General features: G+C 38.1%; 2 protein-coding genes across 2 annotated transcripts in view; both read left to right on the top strand.

Moving 5' to 3' along the window:
* The first annotated feature begins 2725 nt into the window (after positions 1–2725).
* LOC311071879 (piggyBac transposable element-derived protein 4-like) lies at positions 2726–5427 on the top strand. Its single transcript, XM_084096456.1, has 2 exons — positions 2726–3063; positions 3395–5427. Exons 1-2 carry the CDS (start codon positions 2903–2905, stop codon positions 5181–5183), a joined length of 1950 nt encoding a protein of 649 aa, XP_083952582.1. The 5' UTR covers positions 2726–2902; the 3' UTR covers positions 5184–5427.
* A 4499-nt stretch (positions 5428–9926) lies between these two features.
* The window catches only part of mboat2a (membrane bound O-acyltransferase domain containing 2a), a 64502-nt gene continuing 50907 nt past the window's right edge, over positions 9927–23521 (top strand). The window contains exon 1 of the mRNA XM_084097765.1: positions 9927–10218. Coding sequence (XP_083953891.1) covers positions 10141–10218 — 78 coding nt within the window. The 5' untranslated portion in view covers positions 9927–10140. The remainder of the gene's footprint in view (positions 10219–23521) is intronic.

Raw genomic sequence — 23521 nt, 5'->3', positions numbered from 1 at the left:
AAGTGTACTGTTGATTTTAAATCCCAAACTCCAACAAGGACATAACACTTTATAAAAATAGTCCATTATGAGTAGTTCAAAAGTCATAGACTGAAACTGAAATTCTTACTGACTAATAATCTTTATGCCCACTTTTGAAGTTGCCCAATAATAGAGTGCTGCTGGGATAAAGTATTGTTGTAGGCCAAATGCGTTTGTGAATGATATTAGAATTTTTGCTAATGATGTGTAATTATAGGCCTATAATAATTTCAAAATATTTTAGATGTATCTTTTGGGCTTCAAGAAAGAAACCCCATCCTCTTTCCTGGATATAAATTCATTAGCTTGTAGAGTAAGAGTACTTTTAGTGCCATTATTATAATTATTAGTTGCCATACCTCTTCCAATATAAGCTTCACCCTCCCCTGCCTCTGAAACAAAAGACTAATTAAAATGATAATTCTGTAATTGCTGAGGCCTGTAATGAGCCAGTCTTACTATATGAGCAGTTGAATTCGCATTGATTATCAGATAAAGTAGTTTTTGTTCTCCAGTGCAAGAGATATTGAGCTGGTATTTTATATTTTTAATGTCCAGTACACACACACACATATGTACAGTATATATAAAGGCTATATGTAGGCTATCTATCTATCTATCTATCTATCTATCTATCTATGGAGAATAATTAATCGATATTATCTTTCAACATAAATAATTCACTAAATTGTTTGTCAGTAACACACATTTAACAGACTCTAAAGAACAATCTAAAGAGATTTTTAACTGATCAGAACATTAAATATTAAGCAACATTCGCAGAACAGTGCTTTGGTTTAATTTTCTGCAGAAATGTGCTTTACTTTTTGCATTCTGTCTTAAATGCATTATTAAAGAGTCCTTTAACAGTGATTATAACTCTTTAAAAATCTATGTGAGCATGTATTTTCAGACAGTTACACCTTCCATAAAGTAGTACAAACAAGCGCAGCGTGAAATAAAGACTATGTATTTGCTCTATTGCCCTATTATGGTGATTTATTGCTATTTGTAAAAGCTACAACCCTTTAGCGAGATATGTGCATTTGCATCCTCACAAAAGACTGCAGTCACTTCAGGCTAAAAAGAGGAAACACTATTCATAAATGTATGCCTCATACAGTTTAATTCTGTTCAGGCTACTGTGGAAATGTGACATTAAAGACAATACTACTGTGCTTTTGGTTTATGTATTGTGGATATTTGAACACAATGATGACCTGATGACCCCAATGACATCGAAACCAATCAAATTAACTCCTGTTATATGAATTTTGTAAAATTATTCATATGATGAGCAAGTTTTATCTCTAATTCCCATTTTGCACAGCAGGCTCTCTTCTGAATGTTAATATGCTCTCCACTCAGAGCTCATAATGAAGAGTGAAAGCATGCAGGGGTTGATTCATGACCTCTACTGGTGTCTCTTAGAATAAATTGTTTCTTATTGAGGAGGTTTACTTTAGGAATGTATAACATCTGCAGAGGCTGCAATGTACAGTTCAGTCTGCTTACATGGGGCTATATCAGGAGTAGGCTATGTGATGTACTTTACTCTGTTCCATATTTACAATTTCAATGTCTACTCTATTCATAAAGCACAATTAAAAACCACAACAGTTGACCCATGCTGTACAATGACAAAAATAAGTTATATACAAAATAATTATAGAAATACAATAAAAAACAGACATACTCTTTATAGTTAATATGAAAGCCCATTTCCGCCAAAAAAAAAAAAAAAAAAAAAAATCAAAGTAATGAAAAAAAAAAAAAAATCGAAATAATGAGATAGTAATGATTATGAGGTAAAAAAATTAACATCTAAGTCACAAACATGAGATAAAAAGTTAAAATTATGACATAAAAACTATAGGCCTTGGACCAGGGACAACAGCTAGGCAATCATTATTGTGAACTCTACCTGCCGAACATGTTTTTGTCGCTGTATGTATTATCTTAACAATGTGATGTTTTTTTGTTTTTTTATTATTTTACTTTTCTCAATTCAACATAGTCACATGTGATTTTGGATATGTCTGTAACCCCCCCCCCCCCCCCCCCCCCCCCTTCTCCATTTGGAAAACAATAAAAATGTTGATAAAAAATAAAAAGTAAAAAAAAAACTATAGGCCTAAGTTAAAACTATGACATTATAAGGAGAAATAAAAATCATAATTATGACAAAAAAATTATAAACATATTTTTCATTACATTTGTGTTTTTATGTAATAATTATGTAATAATTATGTAATAATTTTGACTTTTATTTCTTACCTTTTTATGCCTTATCTTATAGGCTAATTTTGACACTTTTTTCCCTCAAAATATTGCATTTTTTATCTCACTACTGTTTTATGTCATATATTAAAGTTTTATTTCATAATTAATCATGACCTTTTTATCTCATGATTATGACCTGTGTCATAATGTTGACTTTTTGTGTTTTCGTGCTAATAACATTTATTTATTTATTTATTCTTTTTAATTATTTTATTAATTAATTAATATATTTTTTTATTTATTTGGAATATTTGATTCTGATTGGTCAGACCGTGTCGCCCAGCTTTCTGCTTTTTATAGACTTATAAGTCTTGTATATAGTCTCAGTGAGGTTATGGTTAGTGGTGGACAGGGCTTTGCCATTAGTCAGGGTGTATTTGTTATGGTTGTAGGGAGGTTAGGGGGTTAGTGGAGGAACTGGAAGTGGGTTTGGGCATTCGTGAGTTCCGGTCTGCAGCTGCTGCTGGACTAGGCTAGCGCTGCAGGTAACGTTCACGTTTCGCTCTGCGGCTCTGCAAATGCACGTCTCATACGTGTTTAGCACTTTGAACAGCATTTATCTACATTCTTTCGTTGCCCGCACTTGTCTGTGGACACAATGGCTTCTAGAAAGGATAGAGCTGCCCGAAAGCTGCGTTTTGGTGTGAATTCTGCTTTGGAAGAGGCAGAGCTCGGTCGTGTAAGGGACAACGAATTTTGCGACGAGGAGCCTTTGAGAGAGGCCGATAGCGACGAAGAAGAGGAAACTGATTTTGAGGAGTACGTACACATTATGACCTGATTCACGTATTTGTGTTTCATATCACAAATGTATCTGTGTATCTGCTCGGTGCGTTTTGTTTATAAATCTGTTGTTCCGTGCATATATGAATTGTCCCGCACATTTGTGCAGATGTTGCTTGCGTGAATTGCATTGTGCATTTTGCATCTTTTGCGTGTTCCTTTGAATTTTTGCGAGATTTTGTGCATATTGCATTTATGCAACTGTTATGTCCATGTAAATTACTTGTGCACGTGTTCGATTTACATATGCAAGCATCAGATGCACGTGTATTGCGCATGCCCATTGATCATTTTGTGTTTGTTACAGTTTAGACTCAAGTGAAGAAGAATGGGAACCAGAAAGTGAGCCAAGCCCCAAAAAACAACGGCTTCTCTTTATATCCCCCACCAGCACACCTCGCACCCCCAGAACCCCCACATCTTGTGGTGGTGATTCTTCAGGTCCACGGTCAACTCCCAAAGGAAGGTCTCGTTCTCCACGGGTGAGAAAAAGGTCTGCAAGTGGCAGGTCAGTGGAGAGTGACACAGACGCTTGGAATGACATCAGCGTGGAGGATGAAGCTCCAGTGCTACCCCATTTTTTACCAAAGCGAACCCCAGGACCTCAGGTCGTCATGGACAGAATGTATTCCCCCTTACAACTATTTCAGCTTTTCTTCTCAACCTCTGTGATAGACACCATTGTGACGAACACAAATAGTTATGGAAAAATGAGGATGTCTGAAGATGGTAAAAAATTCCTTTGGGTGCCTTTGAAAGCACATGAAATGTATTCGTTTATTGCGCTGGTTATTTACATGGGGCTTCTCAGCGGAAAAAATATTTTAGACTACTGGTCCAGAAAAGACATTTACTCTTTACCTTTTCCAAAATCGGTGATGTCCAGGTGCAGATTTAATGCCATCACTTGGAATCTGCATCTTTGCGATCTTAAGGAGGATCGAGCGAATGCACTGAAAAAAGGGACTTGTGACCATGACAGACTTTTCAAAATCAAGCCACTTTACACCGACATCGTCAATGCGTGCAAAATGTACTTCCATCCAAACAGACAGCTGTCGGTGGATGAGAGGATGGTGGCCACTAGAGCGAGAATCGGCTTCAAGCAGTACATGAAGGACAAGCCTACCAAGTGGGGTTACAAACTCTTTGTTCTTGCTGATTCTGCCTGTGCCTACACATGGAACTTCTTTGTTTATGAAGGTAAATCTTTGCTGGCCACAGGTAAAGGACTGAGTTACGATTCTGTGATGCGCCTCCTGGATCTGCCTCTTCTTGGCAAAGGCTACCAGGTTTATATGGACAACTTCTACACAAGCCCAGGCCTTTTATTGGACTTGCTGGATAAAAAGACACTTGCGTGCGGCACGATACGTTCCCACCAACAGGGCTTTCCTAGAACAATGACCAATGAACTCAGCCTCAGAGCCCAAAAGGGATCCATGCGCTGGCTTCGGAAAGGTAAGCTCCTCTTTGTGAGGTGGATGGACTCAAAGTTGGTTTCAATGTGTTCAACGATGCACAAGGCATATGATGGTGCTACCATCACCAGGCGTGTTAGGAATCCCAAGAATGAGTGGGAAATTAGGGAGATCCCAATTCCAGCAGCAACGAAGGACTACAATAAGTATATGGGAGGTGTGGACGTTTCGGATGCTCTAATTGGGTACTACAATGTCCTACACAAAACCAGAAAATGGTACAAGACCTTTTTTTTTCATTTCATCGATATCGCCGTGGTGAACAGTTTTATTCTCCATCAGCAACTGTCCAAATCTCAGAATAAGAGCCCTCTCACCCAGAAGAAATATAGAGAGACACTTGTGTCTGAGCTGGTAAAGATTGGTACACTGTCCAACTCATCACCTGCCCCCAAGACCCCCACAACTGAGGACAACTCAAAGAATGAGCCATGCTGGCCAGAGTATTACGGGTCAGATGCCACAAGTGGGAGGAGAGTCTGTGTCTTTTGCAAACTTTCAGGTCTCAAAGTAAAGACACCTGTGTACTGTTCAAAATGCAGTGTAGCTTTGTGCTTTGTGCCTACGAGGAACTGCTTCAAAAAATGGCACACTGAAAAGCACGGCGAAAAATAAGTGCATTGTTGTGTCTTGTCAGGCGGTTGACTAAAAGCTGTGTGAAGTGCTTTTTTCTTCATATAGTAACTTCTTACATTGTAGACTTTATAAAGCTCAGATTTGTATAATGTGTTTTGAACTGCATCTTTTTTCTATATCCATTCTATTTTCTTAGTTTTTATGTATATAGTTGAACTTTTTGTATCTTTATTGGATCGGACCAACTAGTTATATTAGTATTCTGTCAAATAAAATGCAAGAACTGCTACTTGGTCTCTCTGCTTTTGCTTATTTGTTGCATTATATGGGTCAAGTAAAAGTCACCATGAAATCAATTTTTTTTTAAATGGAATATTTCAGTATTTATTATAAATGATTTATCCATGCACATATTTACAAAAAAAATCTAAATCTAAATAACTCCCTCCTACAGCGACATCTCTTTTCTGATGGTGTTTACTGGCGCAAGGGCGGGACAACCTGTTACTCAATTCCAACCACAACCATCCAGTCAATTCCCAATTGCCAAAATCTTTTCTTGATCGAGTCGGGAAGCCATTTCTCTCTGATATGTACGTCACAATTGGAAAGAAGAGACTTCAATCTTGAAACTTTAATTTTATGCCGACTTTAAACAGTTTCATTAATTGTTTGCAACTCAATGAATGTTCCTCAAATAATTCATGCAAAGCATCATGGAGTGTAGGAAAAATGTTGATAACTTGTTTAGTGGGGTCAAAAGGAACTTTTCAGCAGGTACAGATCCTGAATAACTGGCTTTTTTATTTTTAAACTGAACAAAAACAATAATATTTATGAATTATTCCACTTACCTGTATTTATGTAAATGTAAGTTTTTCTCTCTCTGCAAAATTAGACCATTTACTCCAATGAGTCAGTGTATGAAAGTGAATGAGAGTGATTCTTCTCTGTCTGTTTGTTCCCAAGTTACTGCATACTGGAATGAGAGGTTGATTCAAACATATTAAATTAATATTGACTTGACACCAGTTAATTGGTTCCACATGAAACATTTTATTAAGTTAAACATTTAAAACATTGACACTGCCTTTATAAAGACTAGTACACTACTGTATAAAAATAAATTAACAAAATAGGTTAATTGGCAAGATGGTAGTATCTAAAAAATATTAGCCGAAACCAGGGGTCACCAAACTCGGTCCTGGAGGGCCGCTGTCCTGCAGATTTTAGCTCCAACCCCAATTAAACACCTGAACCATCTAAGGTCTCGCTAGGCATAGACACTTTCAAGCAGGTGCGATGGAGTTCTGCAGGACAGGCCCTCCAGGACCGAGTTTGGTGACCCCTGGCCTAAACAATTAAGCAGAAATTTAGTTTCAACCCTGTTCTTTACTGTACTGTTGCTAAACCCGAGCTGTGTGTGTCGTGTGAGCTTAACATGTGCGTCCAGACACTGAGACACAATGAATAACGAGTCTTACAACCACTCAGGCTGGATATGTTTGCCGTTGCACTTGCGTGTCGAGCAGATGTTCAGCAGAGCAGCAAAGCCTTGTACTGAACTTGTACTAACCTTGAACTAATATGCTGACCCACCAATGTTACTTAAATGTGTGTTAACATGAAGTCCACTGAGCTATACATAGTAAAAAAGCCAAACAAGCAGGTGTTGTTACAATACGACTTTGGTCGAGTGGTTTAGGTAATCTGTGGACATCCTGGAACTCTAAAATGGACATGCGCTGTCAGACTGTGACATTTGCATTTAATTTTAATAGTAACTGAACTCAAATCTGAAATCAAATGTATGAAATCAAATCACCTGAATTACAGTAGGCTATATGTAAACGGATCCGGATTTTTTAATTGGACTTTGAGTCTTTAATAAAGTTTGATTGATTGATTGATTGATAAACGCTGCTTTGAAAAAATGTCTGCCTTTGTTTTCATTCACAAACAGTACCAGCTTGAAATGCCCTTACAGTTGTTAGCCTACTAAAAGCAAACTTATATACACTCACCTAAAGGATTATTAGGAACACCTGTTCAATTTCTCATTAATGCAATTATCTAATCAACCAATCACATGGCAATTGCTTCAATGCATTTCGGGGTGTGGTCCTGGTCAAGACAATCTCCTGAACTCCAAACTGAATGTCAGAATGGGAAAGAAAGGTGATTTAAGCAATTTTGAGCGTGGCATGGTTGTTGGTGCCAGACGGGCCGGTCTGAGTATTTCACAATCTGCTCAGTTACTGGGATTTTCACGCACAACCATTTCTAGGGTTTACAAAGAATGGTGTGAAAAGGGAAAAACATCCAGTATGCGGCAGTCCTGTGGGCGAAAATGCCTTGTTGATGCTAGAGGTCAGAGGAGAATGGGCCGACTGATTCAAGCTGATAGAAGAGCAACTTTGACTGAAATAACCACTCGTTACAACCGAGGTATGCAGCAAAGCATTTGTGAAGCCACAACACGCACAACCTTGAGGCGGATGGGCTACAACAGCAGAAGACCCCACCGGGTACCACTCATCTCCACTACAAATAGGAAAAAGAGGCTACAATTTGCACAAGCTCACCAAAATTGGACAGTTGAAGACTGGAAAAATGTTGCCTGGTCTGACGAGTCTCGATTTCTGTTGAGACATTCAGATGGTAGAGTCAGAATTTGGCGTAAACAGAATGAGAACATGGATCCATCATGCCTTGTTACCACTGTGCAGGCTGGTGGTGGTGGTGTAATGGTATGGGGGATGTTTTCTTGGCACACTTTAGGCCCCTTAGTGCCAATTGGGCATCGTTTAAATGCCACGGCCTACCTGAGCATTGTTTCTGACCATGTCCATCCCTTTATGACCACCATGTACCCATCCTCTGATGGCTACTTCCAGCAGGATAATGCACCATGTCACAAAGCTCGAATCATTTCAAATTGGTTTCTTGAACATGACAATAAGTTCACTGTACTAAAATGGCCCCCACAGTCACCAGATCTCAACCCAATAGAGCATCTTTGGGATGTGGTGGAACAGGAGCTTCGTGCCCTGGATATGCATCCCACAAATCTTCATCAACTGCAAGATGCTATCCTATCAATATGGGCCAACATTTCTAAAGAATGCTTTCAGCACCTTGTTGAATCAATGCCACCTGGAATTAAGGCAGTTCTGAAGGTGAAAGGGGGTCAAACACAGTATTAGTATGGTGTTCCTAATAATCCTTTAGGTGAGTATATGTAATTGTGAAACTTAGCAACACATTTGGCAATGGTTATTATTTATAGGTTATTTATTATGTAGAATTGTAGATATCATATTTATGCTGTTGGCAAGAATGAAACAGGTTGCAAATAAACAAGTCTGCTGCCAGACCCTGCTTAATAAACAATATCTCACTGACATTTTTGTCAAGACGTTTTTGTCTAACAAATTTGTTAATTAAAAACAAGTTAAATTCTTAATAAATGACAAACTGAAGTGATAAAACAGGGATATTTATTTGATTTTCACATTCTAACATGACCAGTAGATGGCACTCTCTGACTACTGCACTCGAGCGCTTCTCCTCATACAAGTCCACTTATAAGTGTTGATGCTGAGCATATAATAAAATAACTGATACGAAAAGTACTAACTACAAACAAAACAATTTGACCATTGTGCTCTGAATACAATACATGGTAACACTTTGGTTTAGGGTCCAATTCTCATTATTAACTAGTTGCTTATTAGCATGCATAGCCTATTGCTAGGATATTGTCTGTTTATTAATACTTATAAAGCACATATTAATGCCTTATTCTGCATGATCATATTCTACATCTCTTAATTCTACCCAATAACTAAACAACTACCGTTCTAACTATTAATAAGCAGCAATTGGGAGTTTATTGAGGCTAAAGAGACGTGAGCAAAAGCACAATGTGTGAAGATTTTTGGAAGATGATCTGTGCAGAAGCATCTTGTTTGAACTTGAGGGGTCATTGTTTATAAAGACCGACACCAATGAACTCAAAGACTGGATCAACAGGAGTTTATTGGAATTCCCATAACAGCTCTATGGCGTGATGCACTAAAAATATTTTTTCAGGAAAGAAAGTCTGGTCCTCGTGACCTTGTTGTAATTCTTACTGCACAATAAGAACATTTATAATAGACATCATATTGGTCAAATCTTGGTTCTGGGTCTAATTTTTAGGTCATAGAAGTCAGGCAGACTAGTTCTGTTCCAATATTAATCATGCAATACAATACAATTTTCTCATATGTATTGCAGGGGATCCGTGTCCAAATATACATAATTTTATGACATTTTGGTAAGTAGCCTAATATATGAGAAATATTTAGCTGTCTTAATGTTTGTTGATGTTAAGTTATTTTAAAGTGTTACTGAGAAAGCTTTTTTTTTCATTCATGATGTATCCTTGTATTCAGTAACTAATTTGTTACATTTATTTTTTAATGTTTGTACTTGATTATTGATTCGTAAAGCACTTTGAGAAGTTATTATTATTATAAACTCAATTGCATGACAGCTGGTCATGTGATGTCAACATGGCCGCGGCCATGAGGGGGCGACCCCCTCATGATTTGTCTGGAGTCTCATGTGCATGTTAATTTAATTTATGTTATGTCTTAAAAAAATCATACTCAATTAATATGAGTGTACTGCTGTGGCAAATGAGAGGGATGAATGAGAGGGAGTGGCAGTTAAGTTCTTTTGATCTGTGTGTGTGTGTGTGTGTGTGTTCTCGTGTGTGTAATTGAGCAGCAATAGTTTGATGTAATGGAGGGGTTGGGCGAGTCAGTCCGCCTACACGGGCTTTGTGTTGATGTTCAGGCGGTGCTACAGCGCTGACAGTCCGCGAGAGCAACACCTAAAACAGCATTCCCAACACCCATCCACCATAAAGAGAGGAAGAGAAGGAGAGGAAGAGGACGGACAGTGTTTTGGGCGATCTGACTGTTAGGGAGTGGAGCTGGACTGAAACATGGCCACTTCTACGTCTTGCACAGGCTCTACACTGCTGCAGCCAATTAGTAAGATTATTGATCTGCCAGTGGACCAGGTAAACTGTCACTTTAACTGGGATTTATGTTTCGCTTTTGACATTTTGCCTAGCAAAGAGCGCTAGCTAGTGTGGAGTCGTTTGCTGTAAATCCAGCACATTTGATGCGCACGTCTGCCACCGACAACTGCATGACATAAGAGCGTTTTAGTACGATATTTTAGAGTACAACATAACAAGCCTGAAATTCATCTTCGCGTGTTTCATAACGCCCGTTTCCCTTCTTTTCTTTCCTGTATTTTTCTCAAAATATTGTCTGTTGACTATGAGTCACACAGATAACATATTTGGTTTAGCAACACACGTTGCTAAACCAAATATGTAACGTTATCTGTTTTAAAAAGGATTTATAGGCATTTAGCTAGGCGCTTTCAGAGAAGTCTAACATCATGCATGCGAGCACCCATGAACCCCATGATGATGTCTATGTAGGCAGCTCGATATGTTTCGAAACAGCGCCATAGTCACGAGCCTGCGCTAGAGCGACGTTCTGCAAAAGAAGAGATTATATTTACAGATGTCCTAAATACAACCATTTGTAACATTAAGTAATGAAGCAAAAGAACACTCTAGGGAAGGGAGCTAGACGAGAGATGTTTCGGTTCCCCATTATTTTCCACGTTATTTTGTTCAGATTTCGTTTGCTTGTAGGCTATGTAAGATCAAAGGCCATGGTATTTTAAGTAACTTACTTCTATATGTTTTATAAAAGACCAAAGGTTTTTCTTTTCATTGCTATCATCTGGTACTAGCCTACATTCTATTTACAATCTAAATAGCGGGGACTTTGATTCATCCAAGTGACTCGAATCTTTTGAATCACACTAAAAAGATTCATTAACTCGCTCGTTCCCTCAAGTTTTGACTTTTTCGATGGCACGGCATTCTAGAGAACTATATTACAAAACAAAACAAATTGTTTATTGTCTATTGACATACTGATTGGATATATACATTACCAAGCACCTTTCAGCAGATGTGTTCTGTTTTTGCCGGAATCATCTGCCTATTATAGCTTTCTTGTATGGATACATTATTAATAATGCCTCTGGATAAGTCATATGCCTCAGGTTAAGTCATCGTTTTTTCATAACCCTCCACTAACAAAGAGTTATACAGCCTCTGTTCACAATCTGCTCTGTTACACTATAAAATATTCATCAAATTTAGCAGTTAAAATTGCGGCTGCCATGCATGACAGTAAGTGAAAAGAAGTGCAGTTCTGAAGTGCATCTAGTTGAAAGCCAAATTGTATCAATGTGATGTAAGAGGTTGGTTAATACGGAATTAGAGTTCGCATAGCTGATGATGCAGATATTTCCAGGATATTTCCATGACCAGACATGGATGGCAAGACCTTTATCAGTGTCAGCTCTGCCAGTCACTTCAGTGTTCAGATTTTACAACATTACTTTTGCTTTATATAGACACCATTGCACGCATATCGTACTTTTCAACTTCTTTGACCACTTTAGCTGCCGCCGCCCAAGTCGTAATGCAAGTCCAGGCAAGAATGAGTCAAGAAATGCAGGCATTCTGGAGTGCGTACTTTATTGCATTTCTTTTGAGACGCCCACCTGTTCAACCTCTTTACAACTTTTTAGATATGTTAAATATCTTTTTTTGGGTGTGGGACCCAGCAGCTAGAGTGTTAATGACAATATTCCTCCAACATTAACCTATAGTCAAGATAAATCAAGGATGGAAATCCAAGCAAACAAGGTGGTTTTTGATCTCTAAGTCCATTTGGTTGACTGCAGCTCTAGTGCCCTTTGCTCTGTCGTTGGCATGCTTCTTCACCAGCTTTTTTGAATGAGATTTTGGCAGGCATCAGCCTACAAACCCTATAATGTGACAGGAATCAATAATTCAGTCAGAGCTGTCAGGATTACTACCTCCTGAGCTTTAGCCAACACTGGGGTGAAGTTATGTAGATCTGTTTGTGGTTACGTAAGATGTGGGTTCCTAGGCTGGGCTCAACAATTTTGGTAACATGACTGTATCATTTGAGACTGTTAATGTTAAAATAGCCTTGGTAACAGCTTAATATTAGTAACAGTAACATTAGTAACTTGGTAACAGTAATATTTTGAAATGGTATACAATTTAAAATAAGTTTTCTATTTGAATGTAATTTAAAATGTAATGTATTCCTGTGATTTGCCATCACAGGAATACATTACATTTTAAATTATATTTAAATAGAAAACTTATCTTAAATTGTATACCATTTCAAAATATTACTGTTTGAATTTTAAAGCTGAATTTTCAGCATCATTACTTAAGTCTTCAGTGTCACATGATCCTTCAGAAATAACATGCTGATCTGGTGTTCAAGAAACATTCTTATCATCAGTGTTAAAAAAAGTTGTGCTGCCTATACTTTTGTGGACATTGCAATAATTGTTTTTCAAGATTCTTTTTTATGTGAAAAAATTTATGTGAAAAATAAATATTTTATAACATTATAAATCCAAAGTTCTGGCATGAAACTCTAGATGGCGCATGCTAAAGGTGATGATACACAGGGCAGCTTTTTGAGCAATGTTGCTGGTCAATCTTGTCGAGCGATTGTTGCTTGGGCACTTTCCCAGTGAAAATGGGCAATAAATTTCTCTGGATAATTTAGATTGGTCGTGGGCCCTGTGTCTCATTTAGTTGCCCGTTGATGGCAACATTGCTCAAAAAGTTGCCCTGTGTATCATCACCTTAATAGGTCCTTAACTCACCTGTTCATAATCACATCGTTATCTATAGGGCAAAGCTGATTGGTTCCTGCCGTATCAGCCAATGAGCTCGCTGCTCAGCCTTCAAATACTAGGGAAGGATTTGCCTTAGCAGTGCAGCGCGCTTTCAGAAAACCTCCACCTCCCCCAGCTCCACCTGTATAGATCTGCTACTGGTAATTCATGTACGCTATATTGTACAGCAGCAGCATGTCGTACTTGCTCTGCAGCAGCGCCAGCAATAAAAGCAGCAGCAGCAGCATGTCGTACTTGACAATAAAAGCAGCAGTAGCAGAGTAGCACATCTATTTCCGCAAAGACCAAACATACAACATTGTCATACCCATTACCATGCCAAGCACTCAGAGAGTTGTCATGACAGAAACGTCTTTACTGTCACTATTATGACTACAGAATTGCTTCATTGCTTCACAATTGTTCTAGTCTGCTCAATAGACCTTATTCACAGCAGCGCCATCTTTATTTTTTATCAGGAATAAAAGTGAGGCTGTGAGGGATAGACATAGATCTCTTCAGTGGGTTGCACTTTTATTTAATGTGTTTTTGGATTGTTCTTTCCAAGGAATTTCAGTAGACAAAAACACCCAGACAATATTAGCTTTGCAAAATTATAAGTGATCTAGGAGCTCAATACAGCTTTTTATAGCGGATGCCATTGAAAACACAGTAAGTCTATCCTATGACTCACCCTGTCATGGCGCTGCTCTCTGAATAAGGTAGATTGTGTTTTAAAAACACATACATGTACAGACAGATGCACACTTTCAGCAAGTCAAATAGTAAAGAAATTTTTGATAAGATGTCTTTATGAGCCTAATTTACATAGAAAGAAAAAAAAACTGCAGTGCTATTTCAACACTTTTTGCACCTGGTTAAGACTCAATGTCATATCGTGCGCAAAAGTGGCGCAACTTTTAAATGAATTTACATCAGAAATCTTACTGGTTTCTCTTCACTACCTGTTGATGTATATGTTTTGTAGTGGAATGTAATAAGGAAGCAATGTCTCTTGTTGCTCAGCACAGCAGGAGCATTAGGCGCGTCTCTGATTTCTCACAGGAGGGATATACCACTCTTTCTCTCTCTAAATGGGCACTCTCCTGGGACCAGTTGCCTCTGCTAGAGGTCTGCTTATGGGAGTGTTGTAGTTAATTAATGCAGTTAGATTTTTTTCCCTCACAGTTAGACCACTTAACCAGTTACCCTGCACCATTATCACTGGGTTTGGATTGGCTGCAGTGTTGTTATTGTTAACTAAAACTATTAGAAATCAATTTCATTAATCGAAATAGTTAAAATAATTCATTTATAAAGCGCTTTTACCAAGCTTAAAGTGCTTTACAATCACCAATAAACATAAATGCATCAAAAAGAATACAATAAACAATAGTCAAAACACTGAATAATGCTGAATTTGGTTGCAGATTCAGACTGTAAAAAATAATTTGTGTGTGTTTGTGTGGTTCAGGCTTACCCTACAAAATGTAATGTTTTTTGAAAATGTAAAAATGCAGAAAGTTTTCTGTGATGGGTAGGTTTAGCGGAAGGGTTATTGTTAAGGGATAGAATATACAGTTTGTACAGGATAAAAATCATTATGTCTATGGAGAGTCCCCGTAAAACCTGACAACCCAAGATTGTGTGTGTGTGTGTGTGTGTTTTTAATAGAACTGGTTCGAAATAACCCTAGCAATTACACAAACTATTTAATCTCAGTACCTGTCAGGAATCTACAAGTGTTTGATGTAATTTCTCCGATGTGGTGTGGGTGTGAGAACTTTTATGTACCAAGTCTTTCATCTGGCCGATTCTGGTTCCCTCCTTTCGGAGCACTTCCAGGGCCTGTCATTAAAATCAGTCGCTAAGAGACAGAGCCATTTATTTTACTGTCAATACTGCTGATTTCATCAACCAGATATGACGACTTGCATAAGAGGGAGATAATTACCGCTCTTGCACTTTGCAATAGCATGCAAGTTCTGTATTTTTCTTCTGTGATAGTTTTTGTTCAGCAGAGAATTCACCCAAAATAATTTAGGCCTACTGTTGTTCCAAACCTGCATTCTGTGGAACACAAAATATTATATGATAATAAAATATTTTTTATTATTCAGAATTTTCTTTTTGGTACCTAGTGGTTCTATCAGTACACCTGTAATTAATTAAAAAAATTTACACATAGATTGTGTACATTTCAGAGTATGTTAAAGTAACATTTGAGCTGTGCTTACAGGAAAGGCTGTCTTAAATAACTTCACTGTAGCCAACAGGGACGTCGTCCAGAGTGACCAAAGACAATGAATCTGCTTGTTCAACAAGAACAGGAATGATTGGATGGTTTATAGTTCTCAAGTTTTTGTTGTATGAGTAATGACTGCCTTAAAATCCTTTTAAGGCATTTGTTTAGTGATGATAATGTTTCACTGTGGCAGTACAAGTCTGCAGAGAATCTCAATCCTGTAATTATTTAGTTTTTAAAATTATAGACCAAATCGCTTGGCGACAACGGTACAGATTGTTACTTATTATGTTAGTTCATGGTTGTAGTATCAGTGTTAAAGGTTCAGGGAAGAAGGAGGCGGGAACCGGCAAACGTTTCAACGTAAATTTAATATCATAAAATATACAAACACAAAATGAAAGTAAAGCAGCAGCCCCTCACGAACGACTACTGTGTATAAACATAATAAAACGCAACATAAATAGTCCAGACCTGGTCCTCTCTGGTCCTTCACTGTCGTCATTCCTCCTTTTATCCTTCCGTAGCTCCTCTGTGAAAATCAAGGCCTCGCTCCGTTCCCACTGCTCTCGGCCCCGCCCTGCTTGCCACAATGGTTAAGTGTTATATTTTATTGGAAACTTTTTTGTACCATAAGTTAAATGAAGCAAACTTTGAATCAACCTTAACAGGATAAATTCACTGTTTCAATACAACTTCTGCTTATGAATTTGAAGGCAGCTATTGGATCATTGAAGTTAAACGCCATATTATACAATTATGCTTTACTTTACAGAGAGCTTTTGACCTACTTGCTACGTTCTGTCTTAACACTAACGCTGTGTTGAAAACCCTGTAACACCTTTGATGTTCCCCGTCAAAAATAACGCTTCAAAAATAGAGAAAGCTTGTTGTAAAAAAAGAAAGCTTGTTTTGTAATACTCAAAATAGTTTGTTTGTCATGAACCTGTGTGTGTGTGTGTGCGAGGTAGCATGATTGTGCATGTATCCACGCATGCACAGGTCCGAGGCCTTTATCTTTGCAAGCACACGTTCATGTGAACATGAACATGATGAAAATGCTCCTGAACTCTAAATGTTTCTCTTATTATCGATCTCCCCCATTAATTTTTAAAGTCCCCCTGTGGTGAAAATCCAGCTTTTAATGTATATCTATGGTGTTTTTTTCATTCTATATACTGAGAAATGTCTTAAATGATTGTATAATAGTTTTGTTTAATGGGTTATTTTATTTTTTCTAGTGATAATGTATACGAGCGGTTTAATTCATAAAATTAAATTACAATTAAATTAAATTAAAACAAAATGAATTAATTAAAACTAAATCCACAAAATGAACCCCTGGGCTAAAAGGTTCCACCTTACAGAACCCTTTAAGGTTCTATATTGAACCTTTTCTTCTAAGAGTTTGGTCTAAACACCCCAAATGTTAAGTCAAGTAATGCTAACAGACCTTCATGAAGCAATTTTCTGTATTTTTTTAAGAGCAGATGGCATCTTTTGCCTTCTTCCAGATGGTATCTGTCGCTGACAATGCTCAGGTTATTTTGTTATTTTGGACTTTTGCGTGTCATGACTCATGGCTGATATGAAAAGGAAATTGATCCAATTTCAGTCGCTTTCTTTCTTTGTGACTTGTTGTCAGTCTCATTGCCAGCCTCTGTGGCAGTGATGTGTCCTAGCAACCAGGACTTTCAGAGACTGATTGTAAGTCATTACAGCTCGCAAGGTGGGATTGTCAGCGTGCCCCTTTCTGGATGCGGGATCTGATTTAGCGGTTCTTGCAAAAAAACACCTTATTACGTTTAATCATTTTCCTTTTGTAGGCTCATTATGAGATGGAAAAAGCTTGTTTGAAGTCCAACTGTTGAAAGTACACATATAGAGAATTGTCAGAATCAGCGTGCCATAGTCTTCTCCAGCAGATGCTCTTTGTCCCAGGTGAATCGTAGAATTGCAGACAGCACTGAAGAAAACTGGTATATGGAGGAATTAATGGTCATTTAAAAAGGGAGAGCTGATATCTGAGCTGAGTAAGAAAGAAAGAAACCGAGACAATAGAGTGCCGCGGGAATGAGTCCTAAAACCCAGAAATGAGTTTGCATTTTTGAAGTCAGTGGATTTTTGGATAAATGCCTGAAATAATGTCTGTGGTTAACACAAACTCAGGTTTTATTCTATGACATAAAATACATCAGTAAAATTTATACAGTGTAAGGTGGTTTGTAGACCCCACCGGTCTCGCATGACCTCTATTGGTGTGACGGGTGTCATTCTGGTTCAGCCACTCTAATCCATATGTTCTGGTTTTTATTTATGTCCCATTACTGGTCTGTTTGGGTTTACCACCTGGACTCTCTTTGGCTTTGCCGTCATTTCTCAGATTTGAATGCCTTTTTTAACTCTGCTGGTAAAACGTCTAACTCAGTTGAATTGGGAAATCCCTCACCCTCCAACTCTGGGATTTTCTTTACTTCATGAAATACATGAAATTTCCTACTTCCCACTTCTAAAGTGATTACGAGCTCATTGCATTTAAATTTTGACTTGAGTTCATGTCCAATTAAACTAGTATTTATGATAATTCCGATAGCACGTGAAGGCAGCATTAGTCTAGGGTTTTGACATCATCCCTGCACCACTCTATTTGTAAATGCTTTTATTAATTTTACAATTAAAATGTATTTTATTAATTTATTTATCAATACACTTAACTACATATTTTAACATGAACAAACCATTTTAAATGTCTATTATTGGTCAATTTAAAAGTGATTTTCTAAAAATATATTTCAAAGTCCCATTTCTAGTCTTCCATGTCAGCCTCATTTACACCTAATTCATACTTTGCAGTCACGTGACTACCATGGATACCTGGCAGGCAACAAACGGGTATTTTCAACGTAGAGTCCTGTAGTTCCAGGTCTTTCTAGTAGCTATCAAGTCTGTTAGCGAGCTAGCTGCATAACTATGGACTAGGATTAACCTATCACACACTTTTGTTGTTGTTAGCAAAAGACGACAGCTGTTACTGTGCGTTCACACCGCCACCGGCGAGAGCGTCAAAGTGCCCGGAAATCATTCATTTTCAATTAATTTTGCTGCCATCTCATAACACAAACAGCTGACTCGCCGAACCAGCTGGTGGTGTTGATTGACGAAACTACAGGGTAACTTAAAGACACGATTAATTACATGATCATACACCCATTGTATTCAAACAAATGTTGAAATTACCTTTGATGGAGTGATGGAATGATCACTGCACAGACGGAAGGTTGCTTATCACATCTGCGGTTAGTGCATCCAATCGCACAACAACTATCTGGCATGTCGTTTACACCTCAAAACACCAACTTTTGTATAGTAAAACTGGTGACGTCCTGGCAAGATACTGGGTTTCGTTGCTGGAGAACGACGTTCTTGCCCGCCAGCCAGTATTTGTGACATCACGTGCAAAGTATGAATAGTTTGGGGTTTTTTGGTCACACATTACATGTGTCTAGTAGTTATAAGTGCACTCTCATCAGCTGCAACTCACATTGGAGAACTGACAAGTCATACTGCATGTGTCTCAACAAATGTGGTCTTGTTCCTCTTGCTGCATTTTCCTCATTTCATTAATGTTAATGGTGGATGGTTTTCTCATTTTTACTTTTTGGCTTCCAAAATGAGGTGTTGAAATTGACAGGAAATCTCAGAGGCTCTTTTTTAATAATCCCCTCTTTCTAGACAGTTGTGTCCGTAAGGTAGGGTGAGAGTTTTGTATTGGCTAGCTGTTCGGCTAGTTTTGTATTCTGTTTGAGGCAGGGTGAATAGCAGCCGCTTGTCATGCAAGGCATGCTTGAATGGTGGGTTATTTATAGCTGACCAAGGAAGCTGTGATCGTTCGATCAACATAAAGGGACGTAGCCGAAGCCTGCTGCCAGTGACAGGAGTCTTTTGTGTCTGGTGAAGTGTTTGAAATCAATTGAAGCTCCTTCGGTCTAGATTCTACAGCTATAGGTTTATATACAGGAGGACAATGGACATTACAGCATGTGTGCGTCTGAGATGCTCCCTGTTGCTTATTTTTCATTTTAGAGCATTGTCCATGCACTATTTTATCAGCCTGGGGTCTGGAAGTATTTTCCCCATTAAATTTCTCTAAAGGGATTTTAAATGTTTTTGAAAAGAGTCTCTTATGCTCACCTATATGCCTCTATTTGTTTAAAAATACAGTAAAAACTATTTCTAAAAATGTATTTACATATAGTATATGTTAAAATGTAATTTATTCCTGTAATGGCAAAGCTAAATTTTCAGCATCATACTCCAGTCTTCCGTGTCACATGATCCTTTAGTTTTTCCTCTGGGAATATGGCAAATTTGCATTCATAATATTTTTAAATGAGCTAAAATCATACTGACTTTTGGCTTCTACAGCACAAATACAGTACACTCACTGGCCACTTTATTAGGTACACCTTGTTAGTACCAGATTTGACCCCCTTTTGCCTTCAGAACTGCCTTAATTCTTTGTGGCATAGATTCAACAAGGTGCTGGAAACATTCCTCAGAGATTTTGGTCCATATTGATATGATGGCATATTGGCATCACGCAGATGCTGCAGATTTGTCGGCTGCACATCCATGATGTGAATCTCCCGTTCCACCACATCCGAAAGGTACTTTTATTGATTGAGATCTGGTGACTGTGAAAGCCATTTGAGTTATAGTGAACTCATTGTCATGTTCAAGAAACCAGTTTGAGATGATTTGAGCTTTGTGACATTGTGCGATATCCTAGCCATCAGAGGATGGGTATGTTGTGGTCATAAAGTGTTGAACATGGTCAGCAGCTGTGCTGTAAACGATGGCCAGAAAGTGCCAAGAAAATATCCCCCACACACCCATGCGAATTATTCCTATTCTTAGCTGACACGAGTGGCACCTGGTGTGTGTTCAGCTGCTGTAGTCCTTCTGCTTCAAGGTTTGACGTGTTGTGGATTTAGAGATGCTCTTCTGCAGACCTCGGTTGTAGAGTAGGCTGAACCAATCAGCTGAACCAATCCGGTCATTCTCCTCTGACCTCTGGCATCAACAATGCATTTTCACCCACAGATCAGCCACTTATTGGGTATTTTCTCTTTTTCTGACTATTCTCTGTAAACCTTAGAGACAGTTAGAAAAGCAGTTTCTGAAATACTCAGACAATGCTACGTTCAAAGTTAAATCACATTTCTTCCCCATTCTGATGCTCAGTTTGAGCAGATCGCTCCAAATTCAGCAGTTTTTGCAGTTGTATAATTACATTCCTGGACATAAAACATGAGGGAATTTGGAAGTTGCGACGTAACTACAAGAAAACTTCCTTTGTACTTTTTAAATTTGTTTACCTTTTTGAATCTGATAGCTCCTCTGCTTCCATGGACGTATAAGAAATTAAAGCATCCACTGGCTGCTGATGCAGTAAGTCTCTTCTCAACTGAGTCTGGCTGGAAAAGCCGTGTTTGATGTTCAACTAGAGCAGACAGTCGGTTCCCGCCTCGGCTGCTCTCTGTTCTCAGTCTCTCAGTGTTCCTCCTTGTGGATGAAATTTAGAAGGCAACCTGCTTCTGTCTGTCTCTATTTTGGGCCTTTATACAGAGCCAATGAACCACATACTCTTCATTTGGATAATCTAATTTGTAGTTTAGTATAAACATTTACTTAGTGAAATTGTAGACCTCTCTTAAATCTGGGCAATTGAGATGAAGACGTGCTTTCTGAGATGTGAGGAACTTGAATGAATAATACCAAGCAGTGTTCAGACTTGGTGGATGATAAATCTGCTGAAAAAAAATCCCTTAGACTTGCATTAAAGGAGGGATCTGAGCCATATCATAGAAACTTGGGAGTGAACCCTTTAAGCCACCACTAAGCATAGAAAAAATGCTAAATACCACCCAAAACATCTTACCAATCACATATCAATGCCCTGGAAACCTCCTTACATGACTAATATAATAATAATTCATAATAATATTAATAACTTGCATAACTACCTTAGCATGATGACGACTTTCAAGGACAAGCACAACCCATCTTTAGAAAATTTAAACAATTGGACTAGTTTACTGCTTAGCATAATATTGGCTTTGTGTGGAAGGATGCCTTTTGTTGTGTTTTTTGCCCCCCCCCCCACTGTCCTCGTTACAGAATAGCCTGGAGAAAGGAAAAACGAAACATAAGAGTTTTTTATATGCAATCCTTCATTAAATTTACATGAGCTCCTTGTTTTGTTTAGCAATACTAACGTGATTGACTATAAATTATACATTTAAAGACCGAATAGAAATGAATATGGCGGGCTATATCATGAATTGTACTGAACATGGGAACTTGTCTCTAAGAGGTTAGCTCGAGCAAAGCTCTGGAGGAAATGTGACTTATCTTGGGAACACTTCTGGCACACTAGCCTCTTATCTCTGCCTGCAAGTAAAGTTGAATTTGCTGACTTGCTGGGACCTATTTTAGAGATGGATTGCCAAGTGAATCAGTAAATCAGGAAGAAATGCATTCAGTCCAGGAGCAGAGATGAGGAGGCATCTGCTGGCAGACTGCTATATTTGCATTGGAGGTGCTAGAGAGTAACACATGTGCGAAATGAATTACAGAGTAGATTCCCATGGGAAACGACAGGTGCCACACGCAAGTTTGGCTGGTCTGACTTGACAAGCTTGTTCTTTAAAGAAAGTAGATTTCTGCATAATCATTACCTTTGACTTCTTCTTTTTCTCAAAGTTTCTTTTAGTGCTGCAATATCTTGATGACGTGTTATTAGCTAATGACTATAAATAACTTTTTACTTGTTTGCAACATTGTTTTTTAACAGGCATGGTAAGACCTTACTTTGTCAGTCTGAATCTTCTGCTGTAACGATATGTAATTTTTTTCGTATTCTTTTTAAGTTTCGCTAATAATGAAAACAAGACAAAATATTAGAGGCTGTTCACATGTGTTGCATTCTTGCATTCTGTCTGCCCGTTGTTGCTTTGTGTGCACGTGTCGACAGATGCTAGTTATTGCTGTTTTTTTAGCGTTGTTTTGCGTTAGCGTTGTTTTGAAAGTAATTTTGTGCCACTCTATCTGCCGTTTTTTGATTACAAAAAATTTGAGTTGTCGCACTCTACTGCTTTTATTAAAAAATTATATTAGACAAATTAATTTATATCATGTTAATACTATATGTGATAATATCGTAAATAATCCAGTGCAGTAACTATAACTATCTGATTGATGCTCCAACATTCTATCATAAAATGGAAAAAGCTACTACTGTCGCACAAAATTATGTTGTCGAAGAAGATAACAGTCGAAAGCGATTCTCTCTACTTTGCTCCTCCATGTGTATTTTGGATTCTGTAAAAAAGACAGTGTTATACACTTTTTTTTTTTTTTTTTTGTCACTTTGCACAGTTATGGTTACAAACTCTCTCTTTACCTCTCCACTTGTGTTGTCAGAAATATTGATATTTCAATATGTATTCATACTGAAATATCTGAAACGATTCAATACTCCTTTTCTGCAGTATCTATACACCGATACCATCTCTCTTCTCTCCAGTGGCGAACTGACACAGACACACCTGCCTCCTCTTTCTCACACATATAATTTGCTCTGGTTGAAAAGTGTTGGTGTTACAGGGTATGAATTTCGGAGTGGGGTTGTGGGTATTGCGCATAAATTTTACCCATTCCCGCAGGTTACATGCTCACAACAAAAGTGTGTGCACCACTGATCTATATATAAGTGTTGCACGTATAAAACTGCCTCTCAAACAGCTCGCTAGTACCAAATTTAGTTCACCTGATAAACTTAAAGCGTGTTTATTTTATTTGTTTCTATATTCCTGTATTTATCTATGCTATCGTTTGCAATTTACCTATGGCTAAGCCACGCCCCCTCCACTCACTCGGACAAACAGTCAACATTCGGTAACAGGCGCTATGGCAGCTGTCACAGTTGGAGACATTTCACAGGAGGCAATTGATGATTTTTGGAGACAGAAGGATTATATATCATCTCAAAGTCACCAAAAGGGCCTTAACTATGCATTGGAGGGTTATATTAATCATTTTATTTTGAGAAGGTCGATGAAATGCTTCAGCTCCAGACAAAGATTTAACGTTACAGGTCAGTGTGTAAACGTTATAGTTTGGTGCTATTTCGCTTCAAACGCTCGCTTTATACGCGCGAATTTGACGCTCTATTCGTGTTTGGTGTGAACGCAGTATAATGAACAGGCTGCGATGTCAAGATTGCAATGCTGGAATGTGTGTGTGTGTGTGTGTG

Source organism: Abramis brama (genome assembly GCF_963993115.1).
Source record: "Abramis brama genome assembly, chromosome: 21".
Taxonomy (NCBI): Eukaryota; Metazoa; Chordata; class Actinopteri; order Cypriniformes; family Leuciscidae; genus Abramis; species Abramis brama.
This window is presented reverse-complemented; position numbering and strand designations above follow the sequence as displayed.

Coding starts and splice junctions, on each gene's coding strand:
- LOC311071879 (XM_084096456.1), top strand. CDS start 2,903: ATGGCTTCTAGAAAGGATAGAGCTGCCCGAAAGCTGCGTTTTGGTGTG. Junction 3,064..3,394: donor GAGGAAACTGATTTTGAGGA/GTACGTACACAT, acceptor TGTTTGTTACAG/TTTAGACTCAAGTGAAGAAG.